Source organism: Rhinolophus sinicus, linkage group LG07 (genome assembly GCF_036562045.2).
Source record: "Rhinolophus sinicus isolate RSC01 linkage group LG07, ASM3656204v1, whole genome shotgun sequence".
Classification (NCBI taxonomy): domain Eukaryota; kingdom Metazoa; phylum Chordata; class Mammalia; order Chiroptera; family Rhinolophidae; genus Rhinolophus; species Rhinolophus sinicus.
Window position 1 is genome coordinate 53188031 of NC_133757.1, and position 21013 is coordinate 53209043.

At 38.5% G+C, this 21013-nt stretch overlaps 1 protein-coding gene across 36 annotated transcripts in view; it reads right to left on the reverse strand.

Moving 5' to 3' along the window:
• KCNMA1 (potassium calcium-activated channel subfamily M alpha 1) overlaps positions 1-21013 on the reverse strand; it is a 715366-nt gene that overhangs the window by 10974 nt on the left and 683379 nt on the right. For 17 of the 36 annotated variants that reach the window (XM_074339646.1, XM_074339645.1, XM_074339641.1 and 14 more), the window contains 4 exons: positions 9901-10095; positions 7940-8058; positions 6164-6388; positions 3828-3856 (listed from right to left, as the gene is read on the reverse strand). In XM_074339646.1, coding sequence (XP_074195747.1) covers positions 3828-3856; positions 6164-6388; positions 7940-8058; positions 9901-10095 — 568 coding nt within the window. Of the gene's footprint in view, positions 1-3714; positions 6389-7939; positions 8059-9900; positions 10096-21013 lie in introns of those variants that run through there. The other 19 variants (XM_074339656.1, XM_074339655.1, XM_074339651.1 and 16 more) reach the window with 2 other exon arrangements.

The following is a 21013-nucleotide window of genomic DNA, read 5'->3' on the forward strand; positions in this document are numbered from 1 at the left end:
CATGCCATGAGCTGTCAGGCATGGACAAGCAATGAGGTATAGGCCAAGGAGATGGCCTAGGGCAGTAGGTTAAGCTCACATGGATCTGGCTCTCTCACATACTAGTTGCCGCGCTCTGAGCAAGTCATTATGTAATTTAGCGAAGCTTTAGTTTCTCTTCTGTAAAACGGGGCTAATGATAGGATTCTCCTCATGTTGTTTAGATGAAAAGGACCAGAGCCGATGAATCACTTATCACTGGTCCAGATATATGGTAAGGAAATGTGAGCTGTTAAGACTATTAGCATTATTAGTAATATCACCAGGCATTCTACTAGAGTGGCAAAATTTATAGACTCCAGTTCTAAATTCAACTCTGCCACTTCCTGGCTAGGTGAATCTGAACAAATCTGTCCCTCAGAGTCTACATCTTTCAAACAGAGATACCAACAGCATCTACACCTGAGGTTGTGTTAAGGATTGAATGAGTTAATATATGGAAAGTGCTTAGAAGAATGTCTGGCCTGTGGTAAGCACCGAGGTGTTAGCTTTTAGTATAAGGTTAGCATTCACATAAGTCCTCTCAGTACTAAAAGACTATGGAAGGATAGGTAGTACTTTTGCGGTGTGATTGCAAATGAGCTGGGAGTGGAGAACTGAGGTATATACGTTGGGGTGCTGGCTTGAAGAATAAGGATTGTGGCCGTAGAGACAACAGAGGAGGGTTTGGTTGGGTAGTCTTCATTTGGGAGGTGAGGAGAAGCAGGGGTGACTGGTGATCTGCCCGGGGACGTCCAGGCTGCCTCCCTATTGTGGTACCTGTGTCTTTGAAATACTGGCTTTCACTCAACAGGCACCCTATCCCACCTGCAAACCATCTCCATCTTCCATTGCTACTTTCATTACTGGGATTGAAGGGACCAGAGTAAGGGGCAGGATTTCCTCCAGCCACAAGGCATCCCAGAATAGTAAGCTATGGTGGAAAAGGGCCCTAGATCCAGGCTGAGAGAACTGCCTGGGGACCTAGAAAGGAGAAACAGGCCGTAATGGGAAAACAGTCTCTTTGCTGTCTCTTTGATGGCTCAATCCTGTGGGATTTAGCCATTTCATATAACTGCACCCCAGAGGAGAACACATTAAAGGTGATGATACAGCAAAGGCATTTGGAATAATTGGTCCTCTTCTCCCTGTACCACAAGCTGAGGTTTAGAGAGAAAGGGCTTGAAAGAAATAGTTCCATTTGGATAGCGATAACAGCCAAGGACGGGTAAGAGCTGACAATGAGCTCAGCCTCCAAAGGTAATGCTGCATGGTTTCACATCTCCCGCTTCTGAGATACAGTCTGGCACTTGCCCTCTTCCCCGCAGACCCCAAGGCTCCCAATGCCTCCCGCCCATGCACACAGCCTCTCCATGGGCAAAATGTGGCTATTTTATAGAAATGAAAATCATTTGTACCAACCAGAACAGGAGCAGTTCCGTTTATGAAAACTGTCTCACTTCTTTGCAATTGTCCTCTATGACTGCATTTGCCTCTTTTCAACTGAAAGTCTAATGCTGCCATTTGCTGGGCAGAGCAAGCTGCCCCCTCCTGGCCCCTGGACCCCTGGAGGGTGAAATTTGCACTTTTCGTTTTCAGGAGGCAGGAATAATGCCTCTCGCTTCCCCATGCAATGAATGTGCAACCTCTCCGTGGGAGACAGGAAGCCAGGTTAGTGACAGGTGCCCACAGCTACTTCTTTATCATGTTATGACAAAGCAGGGATGGGCTGAAAGAAGCTGACTGAGACATTGATTTTTACCGTCTTGACTTCCACAGGCCCTGAAGTTTCTGTACTCCCCTTTCTCCTCCAGGATCCTGTTGCTATAGGAACCTGGCAGGTTTATTTAATTGTCTCTATTGGGATGCAGACACCTTTAGGCTTTTCCCAAGCTGAAAAAGAGCCAGTCAAAAGGTTTTTCTGGTCACCTGAGACCTTGACAAGGCTGGCAGAAGGCACAGTCAGTCTCTCTACTCACCCAGCTTACAGGATTGTTCCCCTTTCTCAGATGCTGTGTACCCAGCTCGAAAAAGTGCCAACAGCACAGTGGCCTGGCGAAGCACCTACAGGCCTTTTGTTGTGTGTTTTTAAAGATAAGCCAAGGGGGTAGAGATAATTTATAAGATGATGAAAGGTATAAAAATGTTTAAGGTCAATTTATTTCAAAATATATATTGAGCACCTATTGTGAGTAAAGTTCTGAGTCATAACTTTTAGTATTTATAACAAAATTTGAAACTTTGGCCAACTGTGGTAGAAATCTAACTATACCTAGAGGGGTCCAGCTTTCTCCGTATCCTTTTGAACTGGTTTCAGGAAGGACCCTGAGTAGTTGTCCTTAGGGATATTGATGATTTCATGATCGTCTGTGTTTTGAGGCTGAGAAGGTTCACTGTGCCTCCTATTCTACCCACTTAAATTAATGTTTACCCCTTTCGAAGCCTAAAGCAAATTGGACTGAATGGCTTACAAATTGCTTCTCTTCTAGAATGGCAGATAATTGAGTTTCTAGCTGTTGTTCTTTTTAAATGCACATACTTTCTCCTCAAATAGCTGTTTCACTGTCTACCCTTACCTAATGATTTCTTTTTCCAGTGGGGAGGGGAAAGAGGAGAGACCGAATACAAAAAAACCCGTATGCCTCCTTCATAAGAGAAGCTGCAAGAGGAACGGGAAGTTTGAGGTCACACAGAAAACAATGGAGGAGACTCTTTGTTCTATCAAGGAAAGTATAACATAGTAGTTTGGGCTAATAAAATAGAAGTCATACTAATACCTTTTTCTTCATTGAATATATCATTACCCAAGTACAGCCAACTCTCAATTGTGTGCTGAAAATCCCCATATTTCATCACACATCACAGTCTGTTCCCATTCCATTCCCGTCACAATAGCATCTCATCAGAGCTGCTAACAGATTGTATATAAAACACATTTTGGATTTACTTCTCTCTATCTGCCCAATCTCTGGTTGGGATTTAACAAATGTCTGAAAGGCAAGTGCAGGAGAGACCTGGGTGATATAGAGACTGAATCATCAGCCCCCAGGTGACTGGGTATGGGCTATTGAGTTAATACGTACAGCTGAACAGTTTTAATTTGGGGTCATACTGATCAAACATAAAGAAGATCAATGCTTTTGCCATTAATAACCCTCCTGGTTTCAATCAAAAGGAGGATAAAATATTAACCAAGAAGCAGGTTCGCCAAATGGAATAGCTGCATATGTTTTCTAGAAAAGTTTATCACCTGGCATCATCACTTGATTTAGTAGGTCTTGCCAAGATAAACACAGAGATGTGGACAGACGGATGGCGGGCTGGGTTGGGGTGGTGGTAATGGGGGGAAGTGGAGGAAGCTGGGTTTCTTGATGGGAAGATGCTTTTGAACTTGGAGCAAGGTACCAAGGTGGGCAGGGAGGCCACGTGCAGATTTAAAGGCAAGCCAGATGGAGAGAAGTTGCCCCCATATTACCCAACCCCAAACCCAAGAACACCAAAACAAACTCTAAGGGGTCTAGCAGTAGCAGGAGCACAGCCTCATTGCGCTGAGCAATTTAGAAAGTGAAGGAAGGAGGAGGAGAAGAAGGAACGGGAAAAGAGGGGAGATGGGGAGGAAAAAATAAAAAGCAAAACAAAAGAAATAAAACCACAAACAGAACAGTAGAAATAAAAATAAACAAACCAATAACAGAATAAAATTTGTAACTCCTTTTTTTTTTAATTTCACAAAAGTTTTCACAAGGACAACGTTATAGAAGAAAACCCCCAGCAGTGGCTAGGTCATGCAGAACCATTAATTGTCATACCTTGGCCCATTCTATTCATCCTTGTTGCACTTTAGAGAGAGAAGTAAGCTATGTGAGTTTTACAATGCTTTTAAACTGTCATATTTCCTGTTGAGCACTTTAACTGGCACATTCTTATAGTTATAAATGTTCTGAGGGCGTAACTTTATAACCTCCTTTGCAAAGAATGCATGAAGAGCTCTTCATGAACCAAAACTAGGGGATATGTGTGTGTGTGTGTGTGTGTGTATGTGTGTGTGTGTGTGTGTACATACATATGTATATATGTCTATACATAGAGAGATATTTATATAGTTATATATAAAAAGATAGTTATACGTAATATATAAATCAATTATATATAGGGACAAAAATAATTTGAAAAAAATCTTCCACTCATAGGGCTTTTTAATATACATGTATACAATTATTCCCTACCCCATTACTGGTTTGAATACTGCATGCCCTGTCTTCGGTGTGGGGGTGGAGGTTCTGACTGAGCCTCACCATTTTGTCAGTAAAAGTGCTTGTCAATTCACACAGCAAGCAAATCTCCAACACTGTCATGCTTGGGGGGAGAGGGGATCCAAAATCTAAACCCAAAACATTCACCATAAAAACACCTTTTTAGAGATGGTACAGCTGTGACATTTTTCTCTTCCCCTTCACCCTTATTCTATTCGATGGAAAATTTTAAAAGTAAACATTGCAAATATGTACATACCAGCCCAGGGCTAGTCCATCTATATCAGAATTTGGTTAAGGTGGAGTGGGCCAATTTTTAAAGAGTAACTGCACTGCCTAAAGCATGATTTGCATGCATAAGACATCTGACAACTGTATTCTGAAAAAAGGGTATTTTTCTACCTGTCCCCTCTTGCTTACTGAGAAAAGAAAGAAAACAAAAGAAAAAAATTATTATACCAAAATGTGTCTGGCTCCCTGCTGTACTCTTCTTGTCCTCCCCATCTCATAATGACAAGGAGAAGGTTCTCTATGATTGTCCTTCCCCTGCCTAAGTGAATTGGTTATGTTAAAGAAATTGATGAGGAGTAATTTTCCCCTGGCGCTTTCTGCTTTGGGACAGCCAGCCTCACGCAGCTGTCCCAACAGTTTACGGTGGTAGCTGGCTTTTGTCTTTGTTGAGTCAACTGTGGCTTGATTCTCCTACATTCTGATTTATTTAGCATGTCGGCTCCTACAAAAACATGATCTGCTGCTGGGTTTATCTTCCTCTTGCTTTTCCGCGGGCCCAGCCCTTCCTACTACCTGGCATAGGGACCCTAGCTAATCAAACAGAGGGGAGTAAAAAGGTCCCCTGAGAATGCGTGGAAAAATACTTGCTCTTTCCTGAGCATTATTTATTCTGTACATAAGGTAAGTAATTCACCTTTTAAAAGATGTAAAAGTCCCAGGAAGGCAGTTTTTAATGACTTACATCTGATATTTATGATACATATGGCTTTTCATCCCAAATGTCAAAAAGTGAAAGAAAAAAAAATAGCTATTCATATGGCAGCGTAAGGAGACAGAATAACAATTTAATATGCAATCAAACCGCTTTTCACTAAAATTAAATGACTAGAATTTGATACATCCACAAATGGAATACTATTCTTTCCTCCAAGGTAAGGGTAGAAATGCTCATCTGAATTCCCAAAGGAAGCTAACTCTGGGACCAAAGGCCTTGGTTAGTAACTAAAAAAATCTGAGACGTTCTCTTACAACAAGCAGGTGCTTAATAATCATCTACACGAATGGCGAAAGCTTTTCAAATGCTTCGCAATACTTCGGCCTAGAGAGTGAAAACAATCAAAATATTTTCGTTGCTTTTTGGTTGCTTGTTTCAAATAAACATGTGTATATATTATTATGTGTGTATAAAAAAAAAGAAAGAAAGGAAAACAACAAAATCAAAACCCAAGGCACCCGGATCATCCTGATAAATCAGAATAAACTTTTCTTCTACGTCAACTAAATTAACTACATCACCTTGCTTTACCTAACTAACCTCGATCGCAAGTTCTGTCTGCTAATCTGTGCACTCATTCCTGCAGTGAGCTACTGATGTCTGGAGCATGCCTTTGGGTTATTTTTCCCCTAGGATCATAAATAACTTTTGGTCCTTCGGCTTATTTGCTGTTGTGCTCAAGGGTTTTATGGTGGTGAAATAAAAATGACAACCACATGCACACTATCATCCATATGCAAATATGTGTAAAAAAAGGGGGGCAGACTACAGGGGGAAATGGGGAAAGTTACTGTTGGAAACACCCACTGGGGAAATGAGTGGCAGATACAGTTTTACACACGGTGGCAGTGGATACACATGTCACAGCCGCTCTTCCTGCACGTACTTCTGTTTGTCTCGGGACTCCCGGGACTTGGGCCGGTTCGGTCGGTTTGCTGTGGACGGGATGGAGTGAACGGAGGAGCTCTTCTTGCTGGAGGACTGGGATGAGTGGGAGGAATGGGAGAGGCTGGCCCGGGACTGGCCGGCGTTGTGGTCAAACTGCATTAAGCAGAAGATCAGGTCCGTCGGCACGAGCTCAAACTCGTATGGGGGGTTGGTGATGACATACCTGCGCAGGGAGAGCAAAGATGTCACAGAATGAGGATGACGGGGTGGACATTTCACCTCTCTCTGAATTAAAAGGAACTGCCTGGTCCCTTAGGTCTATCAGAGGATCTGGAAGGAGGACTTCTAGGGGTTCAAGGCCTTAAAAATGATCTTCCAAGTTGAACTAAATCTTCCTCGGTTTAGCTCAACAGAGGCGAGCAACCATGAGTCCTGGCATCTCAAGATGCTGAATTAGTGCTGGTAAGGGGAAAACCAAACTCTGCTTCCTATGGTCTATGAGCCTCTTTCAATACAATGTCAAGTTCCCTTCTGATCCTGAGTAGCCCAAGTGCATTGCAGGAGGTTTCATGGACTGTCCTTCCAGAATGACCTGACAATTCCAGAAATACGTCACAGGATCATTGTTTGCCGTAGCATAGCATCTTCTTAGTTTGTCCTCACTCTTTACTTTTTAAAAATCAACTTTGGTGGGCATTTAACTAAACAGAAAAATATAAAACACCTCCCTGACTATAAGTCAGTCCTGTTTTAACTGTTCTCCTCAATTTGATCAGCTTTCTCTGGTTAACACTTTAAAAAAAAAAATCACTGTTTCATCTACAGCAGTGGATCTCCAAGTGTGGTCCTCAGGCCAAATATATCAGCATCGCCTGGGAACGTCTTAAAAACACAAATTCCTAAGCAACCGCACCCCATACCTACTGAATCAGATGCTCTGGGCATGGGGTTCAGCAACGTGCATTTTAACAAGTTTTGCAGGTGACTGTTGTGCTCAGTAAACTTTGAGAAGACACTGGCCTATAGCACTTATTCTCAACCTGCCTATACACTGGAACTTCTGGGCATTAAAAAATTATATGTAGATTGCTTTCCAGACAAGTTAAGTCAGACTAATCAGAGTATTTTTAAAAAGCACCCCAAGGGATTCCAATATGCAAGCAGGCCTGAGAAACACCCATCTCTACAGCACTATTTCCTGGGGTATATTATGCAAATACACTGATTTTGGTAATTCTAGGATGTACTTTTAATTTGGGGCCGCTATGAATTTATTTTAATGCATATTGGAAAAATATAACTAGCATACATAAACTTGTTTTTTCTGCTTAAGGTGAAAATATACAATTTTATTAAATATATTAAAGTAAATGAGTGAGTCAATTAAACATATATTAAGTAAAAATAGGCCTCTAAGCTATGGCAAAGGAACCATTTATCTTAAACACTAGCAATCTGAAACATCTCTATATAAGGTACCAACAGAATTATCCTAGTAGCTGGAGTTTGGAGGAGATGCTTCTATTCAAACTTTTATAATTAGGAGATGGAACTATTCTAGAAAACTTGAATTCTTCTCACAATGACTTCACATCTGCTATTAGTAATTAAAGAAAAAAGCTTCCCATAATCTCCAAACCCAGTGTTGGATTGAATGTGGGCAGAGTAATTTGCATTCTGAGAGTATGTATAAAGGCCTTTGCCTTCATGGGGTGGGGCAGGAGATGGCAGTTATGTCTTTGTATTCGCGTGGGAGAACAGAGCGCAAACATACCTCTTCGTACATTGGCTGGGGGTGCTGAGGTGAGCATCTCTCAGCCGATAAATTCCGAAACAAAGCATATTATACGTTTTCAGAGCTTTGCAGAACAGATCACCATAACAACCACCATCCTGGGAGACAACAAAAGAACAGAGAGAAACATCACTTTTATTGGCCTGAAAGTAGAGGTCCAGGGGGAAATGGGCCTTTTCATGAAAGCTTGTTTTGGTGTCTCCTGAGTTGGAGGGTCTGTACCGAGGGACGCTGGCTGAAAAAGTCAGTGTGGTTACCAGCCTACACCTAGCATTGGTGATTTGGGGGAACCATGTCTGGTTTTCCCTTGGTTCTCTCTAGCTTTCCATCTGTAGCTCTAAGGAGACTGTGTCTCTCCCTCACTTTAAGAGAGGGTGTAAAGCTGAAAGGTCTCAGATGTATGGTCGGCTGAGGAAAAGAAGCCAGCTCTGCAAAATGGTGATTATGTTTAGCCCCAACTTAGCTGTAATCACTGTGATCTGACCATGTTGTCAAAACTGCTTGAGTGATAATTAAAATCACTGCACGGAGAAAAGACCCCACCAGGTACTATGGTGACAGACTCCTTCAGGTAAGGACTGTGTGAAAAGCACAATTTACAGACCTCTGAGATGGCAAGAGTGGAAGAGAAAGTGTTTCCCTAGGAGCTGGAGGTCTGCAGGCTGAATAACTGGGATTCACAGTTCTAATCAGTTCACAGTCTAAGAGTCCGGGGCCTGATGTGGAATGTGAAAGCAAATTCATTCATTTGGAAATGCTGGCTTCATGCAGCCAGGTGGCTCCAGGTAGGCGTTATTATAGGAAGGACACTGAAGAATGACTTCCCTTGGAACAAAGTAACTGCACTTGCCCTTCCTGTCATTGGAATCTCCATGTGGGCATCATATTAGAGAACACAAACGGAGCCAACTGTTACCATTATATAAAGTCTTTGTCTTCTGAAAGTGTATCAGTAAGTAAGTAATAGATAAAAAGAGCCACTAGCTATGGAAACTGCCTTTCAAATATAGGTCCCTGCCCATAATCAAACTAAAATATGGTGCAAGTCGGCACCTGGGTTTCTGAAGAAAGCAACCCTTTTCCTTGGGCGACACTGTTATTTGTGCAATGGGTTTACTGGTCCCAAGACTTATGGCTCCAACCCTTGAACGCATCCCTGGAGTAGGGCTGGGAATAAGGGTTAAGACTACGTACTTCTGCCAAAGTGCTTGAAGCAGGCTGGTGTGTGGAACCCAAAGGGAGACATTGGTCACTTCTGCAGCAGGGAGGGCATGGGGGAGAGTGACTGGGTCCAGCCTCAGAAATTAGAAGACCTGGGTCTGGAATTAGAGACATTAAAGGATCCACGTGAGTTGCTATTTGTTTGGCCAGTGGTTCTGGATGCACATAATTACAGGTGATGTTCTGAAAACCACCAATGCCTGGGTCCTACCCAGACACAAAAGCTCAGAATCCTGCGGGCGAGGCATGGCCATCAATGGTTTGTAAAAGCTCCTCACGGGCTACTAAGGGTGCAGTTGGGGTTAAATGGCCCTGAGGGCTGCTAATACCGTGAAGTAAGGGTTCCCAGTCTTGGCTGCATACTGCAGCACCTGCTGCCTCCTGTCTCATGGTAGGAGATACCTGAGGGGAGCGAGGAAGCCACAGACTCTGCAGCCAGGCTTCCTGGTGCAAATTCCTGAGAGGACCAGTCTTCAGTCTCTCTGAGCCTCAGAGGATCTGATACTAGAACCTACATCAAAGGGTCACCATGAGGATAAAAACGAATGATTACATATAAAACACAGTGCCTGATACACAGTAAACCATAACCTCTCAGTTATTTACTATGGAAGGTGGCAAAGTCAGATACCCCACTTGCTACCGTCTGGCACCCCGTTCACTCAGACCAAGCTATTACCAAACAGCAGGCTTAGTTGACCTCTGCACTGTGAACTCACCCCCAAGTCTGCAAAGGGCCCATCCAGCAGTGCTAACTGCGCCACGCGACAGCGGTCCCTATTGGCGAGCGTCTGGGGGGTGCTGTAGCCCCCTCGAAGAGCATTCTCCTCAGCAATCAGAGCCTCGAGCTCCGGCGTGGCCCCTCCAGTCACCAGGGTCCGGATCAGGGTAAGGATATTGTCATTGAAGTATGTCTGGGGGGAGAGAGAGAGAGAGACAGAGAGAGAGACAGATGGGGGAAAGTCCTTTAAGCAAACACCCTAAAGTCATGATAACCGACATCCAAATTACAACTTTCCTTGGTATTTCTGTTTCAAGTTCTGGACTGTCTCTTCAAATAATTTTAGGTGGGAAGTGAAAAGACAGCAGCCTCCAATTATTCCATTCTTTTCTCTCCTACTTGGTTCTGCCACGAGAGCCTGACTTTTAAAAACCAATTGAGGGAGTTTTTATTAAAGGGCTAAAGTCCAAATGGTTGCTGCTTACCATACCTGATTAACAAGCATGTAAACACTGCTTACATGTGTAATAAAATGCAGCCTGCCCGAACTCAAGCAGGGCTGCCTTTCAGGTCCCCTTCACCCATGTGCCAGGAAGCCGTCCCCCCCGCAGCAAAGGCAAAACTTCTTTCTGTGTTGGAAGAAGATGCCCAGGGCATCATGAAGGCCACATACTCAACAATTTATCACACGCTTTGATAACAGTCTATCAAATATGTCTGATAAGTTTACAACGAGATGGATATCCTGGTGAGTACAATTTGGGTGTTGTTTGTCCTATAACCTCAGTAGCCTGAGGCAAATCTGTCTTATTAGAGAAGCTTCCTCTATGTGTATACATTTGTCTCACATTGGAAACATAACAGATCTGTGAAGAGTAAAACAATGAACGTTTAAAAAATAATAATAATAGGATGTCAAATAAAAGAGCTCAAAAAAGACATTTGTCACCCAGGCTAATTTGAGAAAAGTCTCAGTTAAAGGTCTGTATTCCATTCTCCGGTGTAAGAAGAAATCGAGCAGGTTAAATAAAAGCCAACCAAATTTTGCCTGTGGCTTTTGAGGACGTAAAGGCCTTTGGGAGCAGGTTAGGAAAAGTAGCTCACTTCAGCAGATTCTTAAGACAGTTTACCTGGCCAAACATCGTGGGGGAACAAACCAGGTGAGGATGAGTTCTCATGCTGGTTGGCCATCACTAGTTCTATGTTTTGGGAGGTTGCCTAATCACTCTGGACTTTGATTTTCTCATCAGTAAAATATGCACAGTTATTAAGATCAAGTTTATAAGCAAAGAATCTCATGAGGACTTCTGATTAGGGTTTCCGGGCGGGAATTCCCACCCGTTCTTGTGAATTTTTTTTCGCTTTCCCATTCCCAAATCCAAAGAAAAGTTGGTCGGGAAATCGGGAAAATCAGCTCCTTGAACCCAGTAATACCCACCATGGGAAATAAACGTATTACTCACAATGTATCTCTTAGACATTTTTTCCTGAGTTCAGGTGAGACCTGCTAATGGGGCTGGATTCACTTTCCTCATTGAAATATTTGCAAAAATACCCAAAGTGCTGCAAAATTCCAAGAGCAAAGGAAACTAGAAGTGTTATTCAGAACGCGTCAGGACCTAAGGAGAATGTATCCTCTACCACAGCTCAGCTGTGCCCGGGGGCAGAAGCATAACTAGGACAGTGAAGGAGGAAATGTTGCTGGTGTGTGTGTGTGTGTGTGTGTGTGTGTGTGTACACAAAATTGTATATTTCTATATATATGATCTGACTGGATAGATAGGTAGATTGATACATAAGTAGATAGACATAGAGTGGTTATGGCAGGAGAGTCCGGCTGTGGGTTTAACGCTGACCTCACTACTCAGTAGCTGCGTGACCGTAGAAGGCTATTTGTCATTTTTGTGCCTCAGTTTCATGATCTACAAAATGTAGCAACAGAGTGGTTATAAGGACCGGATAAATAATAGACGTGAGGCACTTAGAACAGTGCTTGTGCGAAGGAAGCACTAATAAATCCTTTGGCCTAATACCAGAGACTTGGTGCCTTTGATGATGACAAGAATAGTCAGTCAACTTATTCCCAAACTTCCCTTTTTAAAAATCTTTTACACTTTTTTGGGGGTGGGGCAAACCAGGTCTTTCATCTCCTCCTTGAAATCTGCGCTTGTCAGTATGCCTCCCTTCATAGACCCCATTTAGCCTCAGGAATGGCACAGCAAGGGTCCAGGAGACTGAATCCTGGGCTGTGACTGCAGCAGTGGGACAGGCCACCAGATGCCCACTCTAGTAGGGGTTGGCTCGGGGTGCATAGACAAACATTTCCAAAGTTTACAGAGGTACATCCTCTTCCCTACAGTCAGATAGCCCATCATTAGAAGCAGGAGACCCTCCTCAGCCCTGTGGCTCATTAATGAGCAACTGCTGGACACAGAACTTTGACAAGAGCTCTTGCTCTGTCATTGACCTTCTAGATCAAGACTGAGGGGTGAGGGGTGTCTAACAGCACACGGACAACAGAACACATAACCTCATACACAGAAGCAGACGTCTCTTCGCTCAAATACAGAAAGAGTGGGAGGGAGGGGGAGAGAGAGAGAGAGAGAGAGAGAGAGAGAGAGAGAGAGAGAGAGAGAGAGAGAATAACAGCCAATATAAGTATTTTTAAAAAGGGAAGCACAGTGTTTAAGATGTGCCAGGAAGCCGTCCCCACCCCAGCAATGGCAAAACTTCTTTCTGTGTTGGAAGAAGATGCCCAGGGCATCATTTAGTTACTGGAAGAAGTAAAAGAAAAATTTAGGAAACACTTGTTTTGAAATCAATTAAAAAAAAAAACACAGAGTATCTATAACAAATAAAAGATCAGATGATAAGAAAGCTGACTTCATGTAACATATCCAGTTCTAACTTCCTCAGTCTGATAAACAGTATGCATGAAAAATCCCACAGCTAACATCAAACTTAATTTTCAAAGACTGGATGCTTTCCTTTTTAGATCAGGAACAAGAGGAGGAAATGGCTCTCACCACTTCTCCTTAACATAGTCCTGGAGGTTCTAGCCAGGGCTAGAAAGAAATAAAAGACATCCATATTATAAAGGAAGAAGTATAACTGTCTCTATTCCCTGAGAACATAATCTTGTATATATAAAATCCTAAGGCATCCACTAAAATACTATTATAGATAATAAATGAGTTCAACAACTTTGCAGGATAGAAAATCAATATAGAAAAATCGTTTGTGTATCTGTGTACTTGCAATGAACAATACAAGAATGAAATTAAGAAAACAATTCCACCTATAAGAGCATCACAAAGAATAAAATACTTAGTCATACATTTAACCAAGGAGATATAAGACTGGTACACTGAAAACTACAAAATATTGCTGAAAGAAATTTAAAAAGATCTAAATAAATGGAAAGGCACCCCATGTTCATGGATTGGAAGACTAATATTATTAGGATGGCAATACTCTTCAAAACAAGCTACAGACTCAATGCAATTTCTATCAAAATCTCAAAGACCATTTTTGCAGAAATGGACAAGCTGATTCTAAAATTCACATGAAACTACAAGTGACCCCAAAACCAAAACAATCTTTAAAATAAAAAGTTGGTAACCACTAAACTATTGTCTGTGTCTATGAGTTTTTGTTTCTCATTTGTTTGTCTTGTTCTTTTGTTGTTTTTGGTTTATATACCACATATCAGTGAAATCACATGGTTCTCTGCTTTTTCTGTCTGACTTATTTTGCTCAGCATTACACTCTCAAGATCCATCCATGTTGTCACAAATGTTCCTATATCATCTTTTCTTACCACCGAACAGTATTCCATTGTGTATATGTACCACAACTTCTTTATCCAGTCATCTATCGAAGGACATTTTGGTTGTTTCCATGTCTTGGCCACCGTAAACAAAGCTGCAATGAACATTGGAGCACACATGTCTTTATCTCTAAATATTTTCAGATTTTTTGGGTAGATACCCAGAAGAGGGATTGCTGGGTCATACGGCAATTCTGTTCGTAATTTTTTGAGGAACCTCCACACTGTCTTCCATAGTGGCTGCACCAGTCTGCATTCCCACCAACAGTGTATGAGGGTTCCTTTTTCTCCACAGCCTCTCCATCACTTGTTACTATTTGCCTTGTTGATGATAGCCATTCTGACTGGGGTGAGGTGATATCTCATTGTGGTTTTGATTTGCATTTCTCTGATGATTAGTGATGTTGAGCATATTTTCATATGTCTATTTGCCATTTGTATGTCCTCTTTGGAGAAACGTCTCTTCAAGTCCTCTGCCCATTTTTCAATTGGGTTGTTTGTTTTTCTGTTGTTGAGTTGCAGGAGTTCCTTGTATATTCTGGATATTAGGCCCTTATCGGAGGCACTATTTGCAAAAATCTCCTCCCATTCAGTTGGTGGCCTCTTTATTTTGTCGATGGTTTCTTTTGCTGTGCAGAAGCTTTTAAGTTTCATATAGAGGGTAAGGGGGGTGGGAGGTGGGAGATGAGGGTAAAGGGGATCAAATATATGGTGATGGAAGGAGAACTGACTCTGGGTGGTGAACACACAATGAGATTTATAGATGATGTAATACAGAATTGTACACCAGAAATCTATGTAATTTTACTAACAATTGTCACCCCAATAAATTTAAAAAATAAATTATAAAAATAAATAAAAAATAAATAAAAAATAAATAAAATTTAAAAATAAAAAAATAAAAAGTTGGAGGACTCACTTTTTAATTTCAAAGCCAGTTAAACAAACCAGTGTGGTATTGACATAAGGATAGACATACTATAGACCATTGGAACAGAACTGAGAGTCCAGAAATAAACTCATGTATTTATGGTCAATTGATTTTGAACAAGGGTGTCAAGACTATTCCAGAGAAAGAATATAGTCTCTTAAACAAATGGAGCTGCAACAACTGGGCATCCACATGCAGAATAAAGTTGGACCTTTACCTCATACCATAGCAAAATTAACTCAGAATGGATCAAAGACTTAAATATAAGAGCTAAAACTATAAAACACTTAGAAGAAAACACAGGAGTAAATCTTCATGACCTTTGATTTGAAAACGCATTTTTAGATATGACACCTAAAGCATAAGCAAAAAAAAGAAAAAAGTAGGTAAACTGAATTTCCTCAAAATTAAAAATATTTTGTGTATCAAAGGACACTATCCAGAAAGTGAAAAGAAAATGTACAGAATGAGAGAAAATATTTGCAAATCATCTGATAAGGGTCTAGTATCCAGGATATATATAAAAAAGCTAATAGTCCATCAATATAAAGACAAATTACCCATTTTTTTTTAAATGGACAAAAGACTTGAGTAAACATTTCTCCCAAAATAAAAAATACAAGTGATCAACAAATAAATGAAAAGATGCTCAATATCACTAGTCATTAATGAAATGCAGACCAAAACCAGACCACTTCACAACGAGTAGAATGACTATAATAAAAAAGACAGATAAGAACAAGAGTGGATGAAGAAAATTCAGCAATTGGAACCCTAACACACTCCTGCTGGTGGGAATAGAAAATGATGCAGGCATTTTGGAAAACTGTCTGGTAGCTCCTCATATGGTTAAAACGAGTTACCATATAACTCACCAATTTTGCTCCTCTGTATATACCCAAGAGAAATGAAAACATGTGTCCATTTGAAACTTGGACAGGGATGTTTATAGCAGCATTATTCATAATAACCAAAAGTGAAAATAATCCAAATGCCCATCATCTAATGAATGCATAAACAAAATGTGTTACATCCATGGATAAACTTTTTTCAGCCAAAGCCAGAAATGAAGTACTAATTCATGCTCCAACATAAAGGAACCTTGAAAACATTATGCTAAGTGACCAAAGTCAGTCACAGAAGCCTACACATTATATAATTCCATTTATATGAAATGTCCAGAAGAGGCAAACCTATAGAGATAGGTAGTAGATTAATGGCTGCTTGGGGTTGGGGGAGGGGGACAGAGGGGTAGTGGGGGGATAGTTAAGGATATGGATTTCTTTTTGAGGCAATGAAAATGTTCTAGAATTAACTGTGGTGATTGTTGTACGTATCTGTGAGTATACTATTAGGTTGGTGCAAAGGTAATTGAGGTTTAAAAGGTTAAAAATAATTGCAAAAAACCGCAATTACTTTTGCACCAACCTAGTAAAAGCCATCGAATTGTACACTTTAATTGGGTGAATTGCATGATGTTGATTATATTTCAATAAAAATGTTAAAAAATACTTAAAAGGTAACCAAATTTGTAATGGCCAGATATGTAATTAACAACACTGTATTGTACATCGAAAAATTTATTAAGTGGGTAGATCTCATGTTAAGTGTTCTTATCACAATTTAAAAACAGAAGCAGTAGCTGTAGAACTGAAAATCACACACACACACACACACACACAGTGATGTGGAAGTAAAACTAAGAAGTTCACTAAACTACATAAAGAAATGTGTGGATAAGTTTACTTTTCTTTTTCTGAATTTTTAAATAAGAATGATGATAGATACTGAGAAAAGACAACAGAGGTTGAATTGATAAATAGCAAGTGTTCACAAGTTATAGTTGTAAACAAAATTCAAGCAGGTAAAAATGAACATGCAAGCAAGGAAACAAATGAATACAGAATGAACTGAGATAAGGGTCAACATGTTCCATAGGTAAATGTGAGAACATCTAGACCTGTACGTATTAGGTGAATATTTGAATTTAAAATATTAAATGATGAAAAAAGTGATTTAATTCAGTGCTGTAATATTTTTTTAAAAAGTACAAGATCAGGTTAGCCAGAGATTTCTCTAGAAAACTTAAGAGCAATGTCAAGTAAGTTTTGAAAGGACACATTTATGCCAACAGTTCTACATGCAGCTAAATTATTAATTATTTTAAAAGCAATAGAAATATTTTTGAATCTCTGAGTACCTAAGCATTTATTGATTTACTTCACTTCAAAAAGTACTCAGAAACAAAAATCAGCTTCCTTCAAGATCATTTGAAACTTTTAAAAATTAAAAAAATGAGCAAATTTGGTTTAAAAAAATACAGTCTGGGGAATACAATCAATAATGTTGTAAAGATCATGTAGGGTGTCAGATGGTACTGGACTTATTGGGGGGATCACATCAAAGGTTGTGTAGATGCCTGACCACTGCACTGTACCCCTGAAGCTGATGCAGAATAGTATTGAACATCAAATATATGTATAAGTGTGTTTGAAGCAAGGAAGAGTATTTTGAGGGGGATTAATGGCAATGTGTCTTTTACAGTAATTAATATTTTTTATGTAAACATTCATCATATTGTTTGATCACACTATATATATGTATATACGTATATATATGTGTGTGTGTATATATATATATATATAGTCACGGGATGTAAAGTACTGTATAGGGTATATAGTCAATGGTATTGTAATACCTATGTACAATGTCAGAGGAGTAGTAGACTTGGGGGGTTATCACTTTGTGAGGTATATAAATGTCTAATCATTATGTTGTTTTGTACACTTGAAACTAATTTAAAAAGAGGAAAAAATTGGTGAAATATATTAAAACATGAAATTAAAAAAAACTGCTGTAAATATCATTACAAACCTTAATGTGAATGTCAAAAGAAATTTTTGAAAGAAAAAAATGTGATATAAAATTATCTACTAATACAGTAACATTAAATTATTTTTAAAAGTCAGAAAATGAGATAGGAGAGAGAAAGATGCACATAAAGACATGTACATTCCTTGATCTCATATCAAGAACTAGTATATTTTTCTAGATAATAACACTTAGAAAATATAGTTTCAATTATATTTGTAGAATGGCTGGTAACCACTAACTAGAGTTAAAAATAGAATGGCTAGTTTACACATCACTAGAGGAAATAAGTATAAAAAATATTCATATACTCAAAGACGGATAATAAAAGACATAATTATAAAAGCATGTATAAAGCATAATGCAAATTATTGCATTATATGTTACATAACTAAACATAAATGAGTTAAATTATTTGATAAAATGGCAACAATTCTCAGACTTGTTCAAAAGCCAAAATCAAAATCAAATTCTAATATTTTCAGAGACAAACAGGAGAAACAAAACAAAATAGGTATAGGAAGCATATAGTAAAGAAAAAAATATAACATTGAGTTAGCTTTATATTGATAGTTAAAATTTACAATAAAGATAAAATTTACTGTTATATAAATGTCTAACCACTATGTTGTATACCTGAAACTATATTGAATGTCAACTGTAATTGAAAAAATGTACAAATAAAAAAATAAAATAGCTTAAAAATAAAACTTACTTGTGGAGAAAATAATACAACTGAAACATAGAAAGCAAAACTAATCAGCAATTACAGTAACATGAATATGGACTGAGAGTGATGTGTTAAAGTGATATATTAAATATCACTGTGTTTCTAGCTTTCACAGATCAAACAGACCAAAATATAAAAAAATTAATGCTATAATGAGGATGATTTAGTAGACTTGTGCTAAACTTTGCAATATTTTTAGGTAGCTTCTAAACAATAATTATGAAAAAATGATCAATAGCCCATAGTATAAAATCTCAATATACATGACAAAGTATGAGCTGTACAGTCTACATTTTAAAAGTTAATATAATAGTAGAAACAAAAGTAAAATATCCCAACACTGCCAAGTCTTTTTAAAAAGTGTACTAAATAACTATAGGTCACAATGGAAATCAAACTTAGAATACATTCAAAAATTGAAAACTATTTGAAAATGACATATAAAAATGTCATGGATTGAGGCCAAAGCTACAGAGACAAATTAAGAGCCTTAAATGCTTTTATTATTAAATATGAAAGAATTACAATAAATAATGCTAAGCATGAACTGAATTGTCTTTTATTATTCTTTTTATCTAAGTAAAGCAGGATGAAATAATATAGCAACAATGAATGAAATAGCAAGAAGCTATTTAGTGAATTAATATAAGAAATAATTCTTTGAAAAACAAAGTAAACAAACCTATGACAAATATAACTGCAACAAAAAAGAAATAAAATTAGAAATAAGAAAGAAAATACAGTGCTATATATGTTTGAGAATTAACACTACTCTGAAAAGCTTTCTTTAATCCCAGTCACTGGACATGAGTAAGAAGAATAGCTACTGGTTTTCAGCAGAAAGCAAAGTAATGATAGTTTACAGAGAAATAGAGATTATTTTTTTAAAAAGAGAGATATTGCATGTTCCTTAACATGTAAACTGGATATTATAAGGTCATGATTTTTTCTAGTAAAAATTTTGTTTGATATATGCCTAATTATAGCTTCAACTAATCTTTTAAAAAACTTGATAAAATTATGCTATATTTCCTCTAGAAATAGGTTATGAAATTATCCTTCCAGGTACTATAATAAATATTAAAGTTTCCATAACTAAAGAGTGTAGACAGTATTAAAAATTGGAAGACCAATCCACCAGAATGGATTAATGACAGCCATAGCCTAGGAGTTATAAGACCTTAGTACAGGAGTTAGCAAGTCTGGCCAAATCTGTCTTGTCCCTTGTTTTTTTAAAATAAAGTTTTATTGGGACCCAGACATACCCATTTGTTTGCAAACTGTCTTTTGTGTTATAATGGCTGAGTTGAGTAGGATTGGCAGAATCTGTACGGCTCTCAAAAGCTTAAAATATTCACCATCTGGCCCTTTACAAAAATAAAAGTTTTCCGATCCATTCCTTAGTATGATAAGGAAAGCATCATACACCATGTGGAAGGTATGTTCATTCAACATATAGTTTAAGGGAAACTGGCTATCTGGAAAAAAATTTTTTCAACAACTTAGTAATGAATAAACAAATAATGATATGCTTATCTTACTTACATTGTACAGATATTAATATTATGCTTTCAGAGAATATTTAATGGCATGGTAACAATTATATGATATAATATTAAAACGTTCAAAAGAGCAGGATCCCAAAAAACACCATGATTAAAATTCATGTTAAAAGTGCAGACTTCAACTGATATGTTTACATTTACGTAAAAATAACTGTACTTAGTACCCCAAAATTTTACGTGGTGATTAATTCTTGGTGATAGAATTCTGATTGACTTTTATCTTTCCTATAATTTAATTTATTTCATATATTTTCTACTGTGAAAATATATTTAAATTTGTAAAAAACAAATGAGAAACAGAAACTCATAGACACAGACAATAGTTTAGTGGTTACCAGAGGGTAAGGGGGGTGAGGGGTGGGAGATGAGGGTAAAGGGGATCAAATATATGGTGATGGAAGGAGAACTGACTCTGGGTGATGAACACACAATGGGATTTATAGGTGATGTAATACAGAATTGTACACCTGAAATCTATGTAATTTTACTAACAATTGTCACCCCAATAAATTTAAAAAATAAATTTAAAAAAAGAAAAAAACAAATTAAAAAAAATGATTTGAAAAAAAAATTGTAAAAAAGGAAGTAAATGGAATTCATACAACTCCATAGAAAAAAATCCAAACGGGCAAAGGAACTGAACAAACATTTTTCCAAAGCAGATATTCAAATGGCCAACAGGAACATGAAAAGGTGGCCAACATCAGGGAAATGCAAAACAAAACCACAGTAAGATATCACATCACACCTGTTAGAATGACTATTGTCAAAAAGATAAGATATAACATGTATTGGTGAAGATGTGGAGTACATTGTTGGTGGGAATGTAAACTGGTACAGTCACTACGGAAAACAGTCAGATGTGCCACAAAAAATTACAAACAGAACTACCATATAACCCAGCAATTCAACTTATGTGTATGTATCCTAAAGAAATGAAATCATTATCTCAAAGGTATCTTCTGCATTCCAACGTGCACTGCAACATTATACAATAGCCAAGGCATGGAAAAAAACCTGTGTCCATCAACATATGAGCGAATAAAGAAAATGTGATATATACACAACGGAATATTATTCAGCCATAAAAAGCAGGAAGCGCTGTGTTTGCAATAACATGGATGAATTCCGAAAGTATTATGCTAAGTGAAATAAGCCAGAGAAATACAAATACTGTAGAATCTC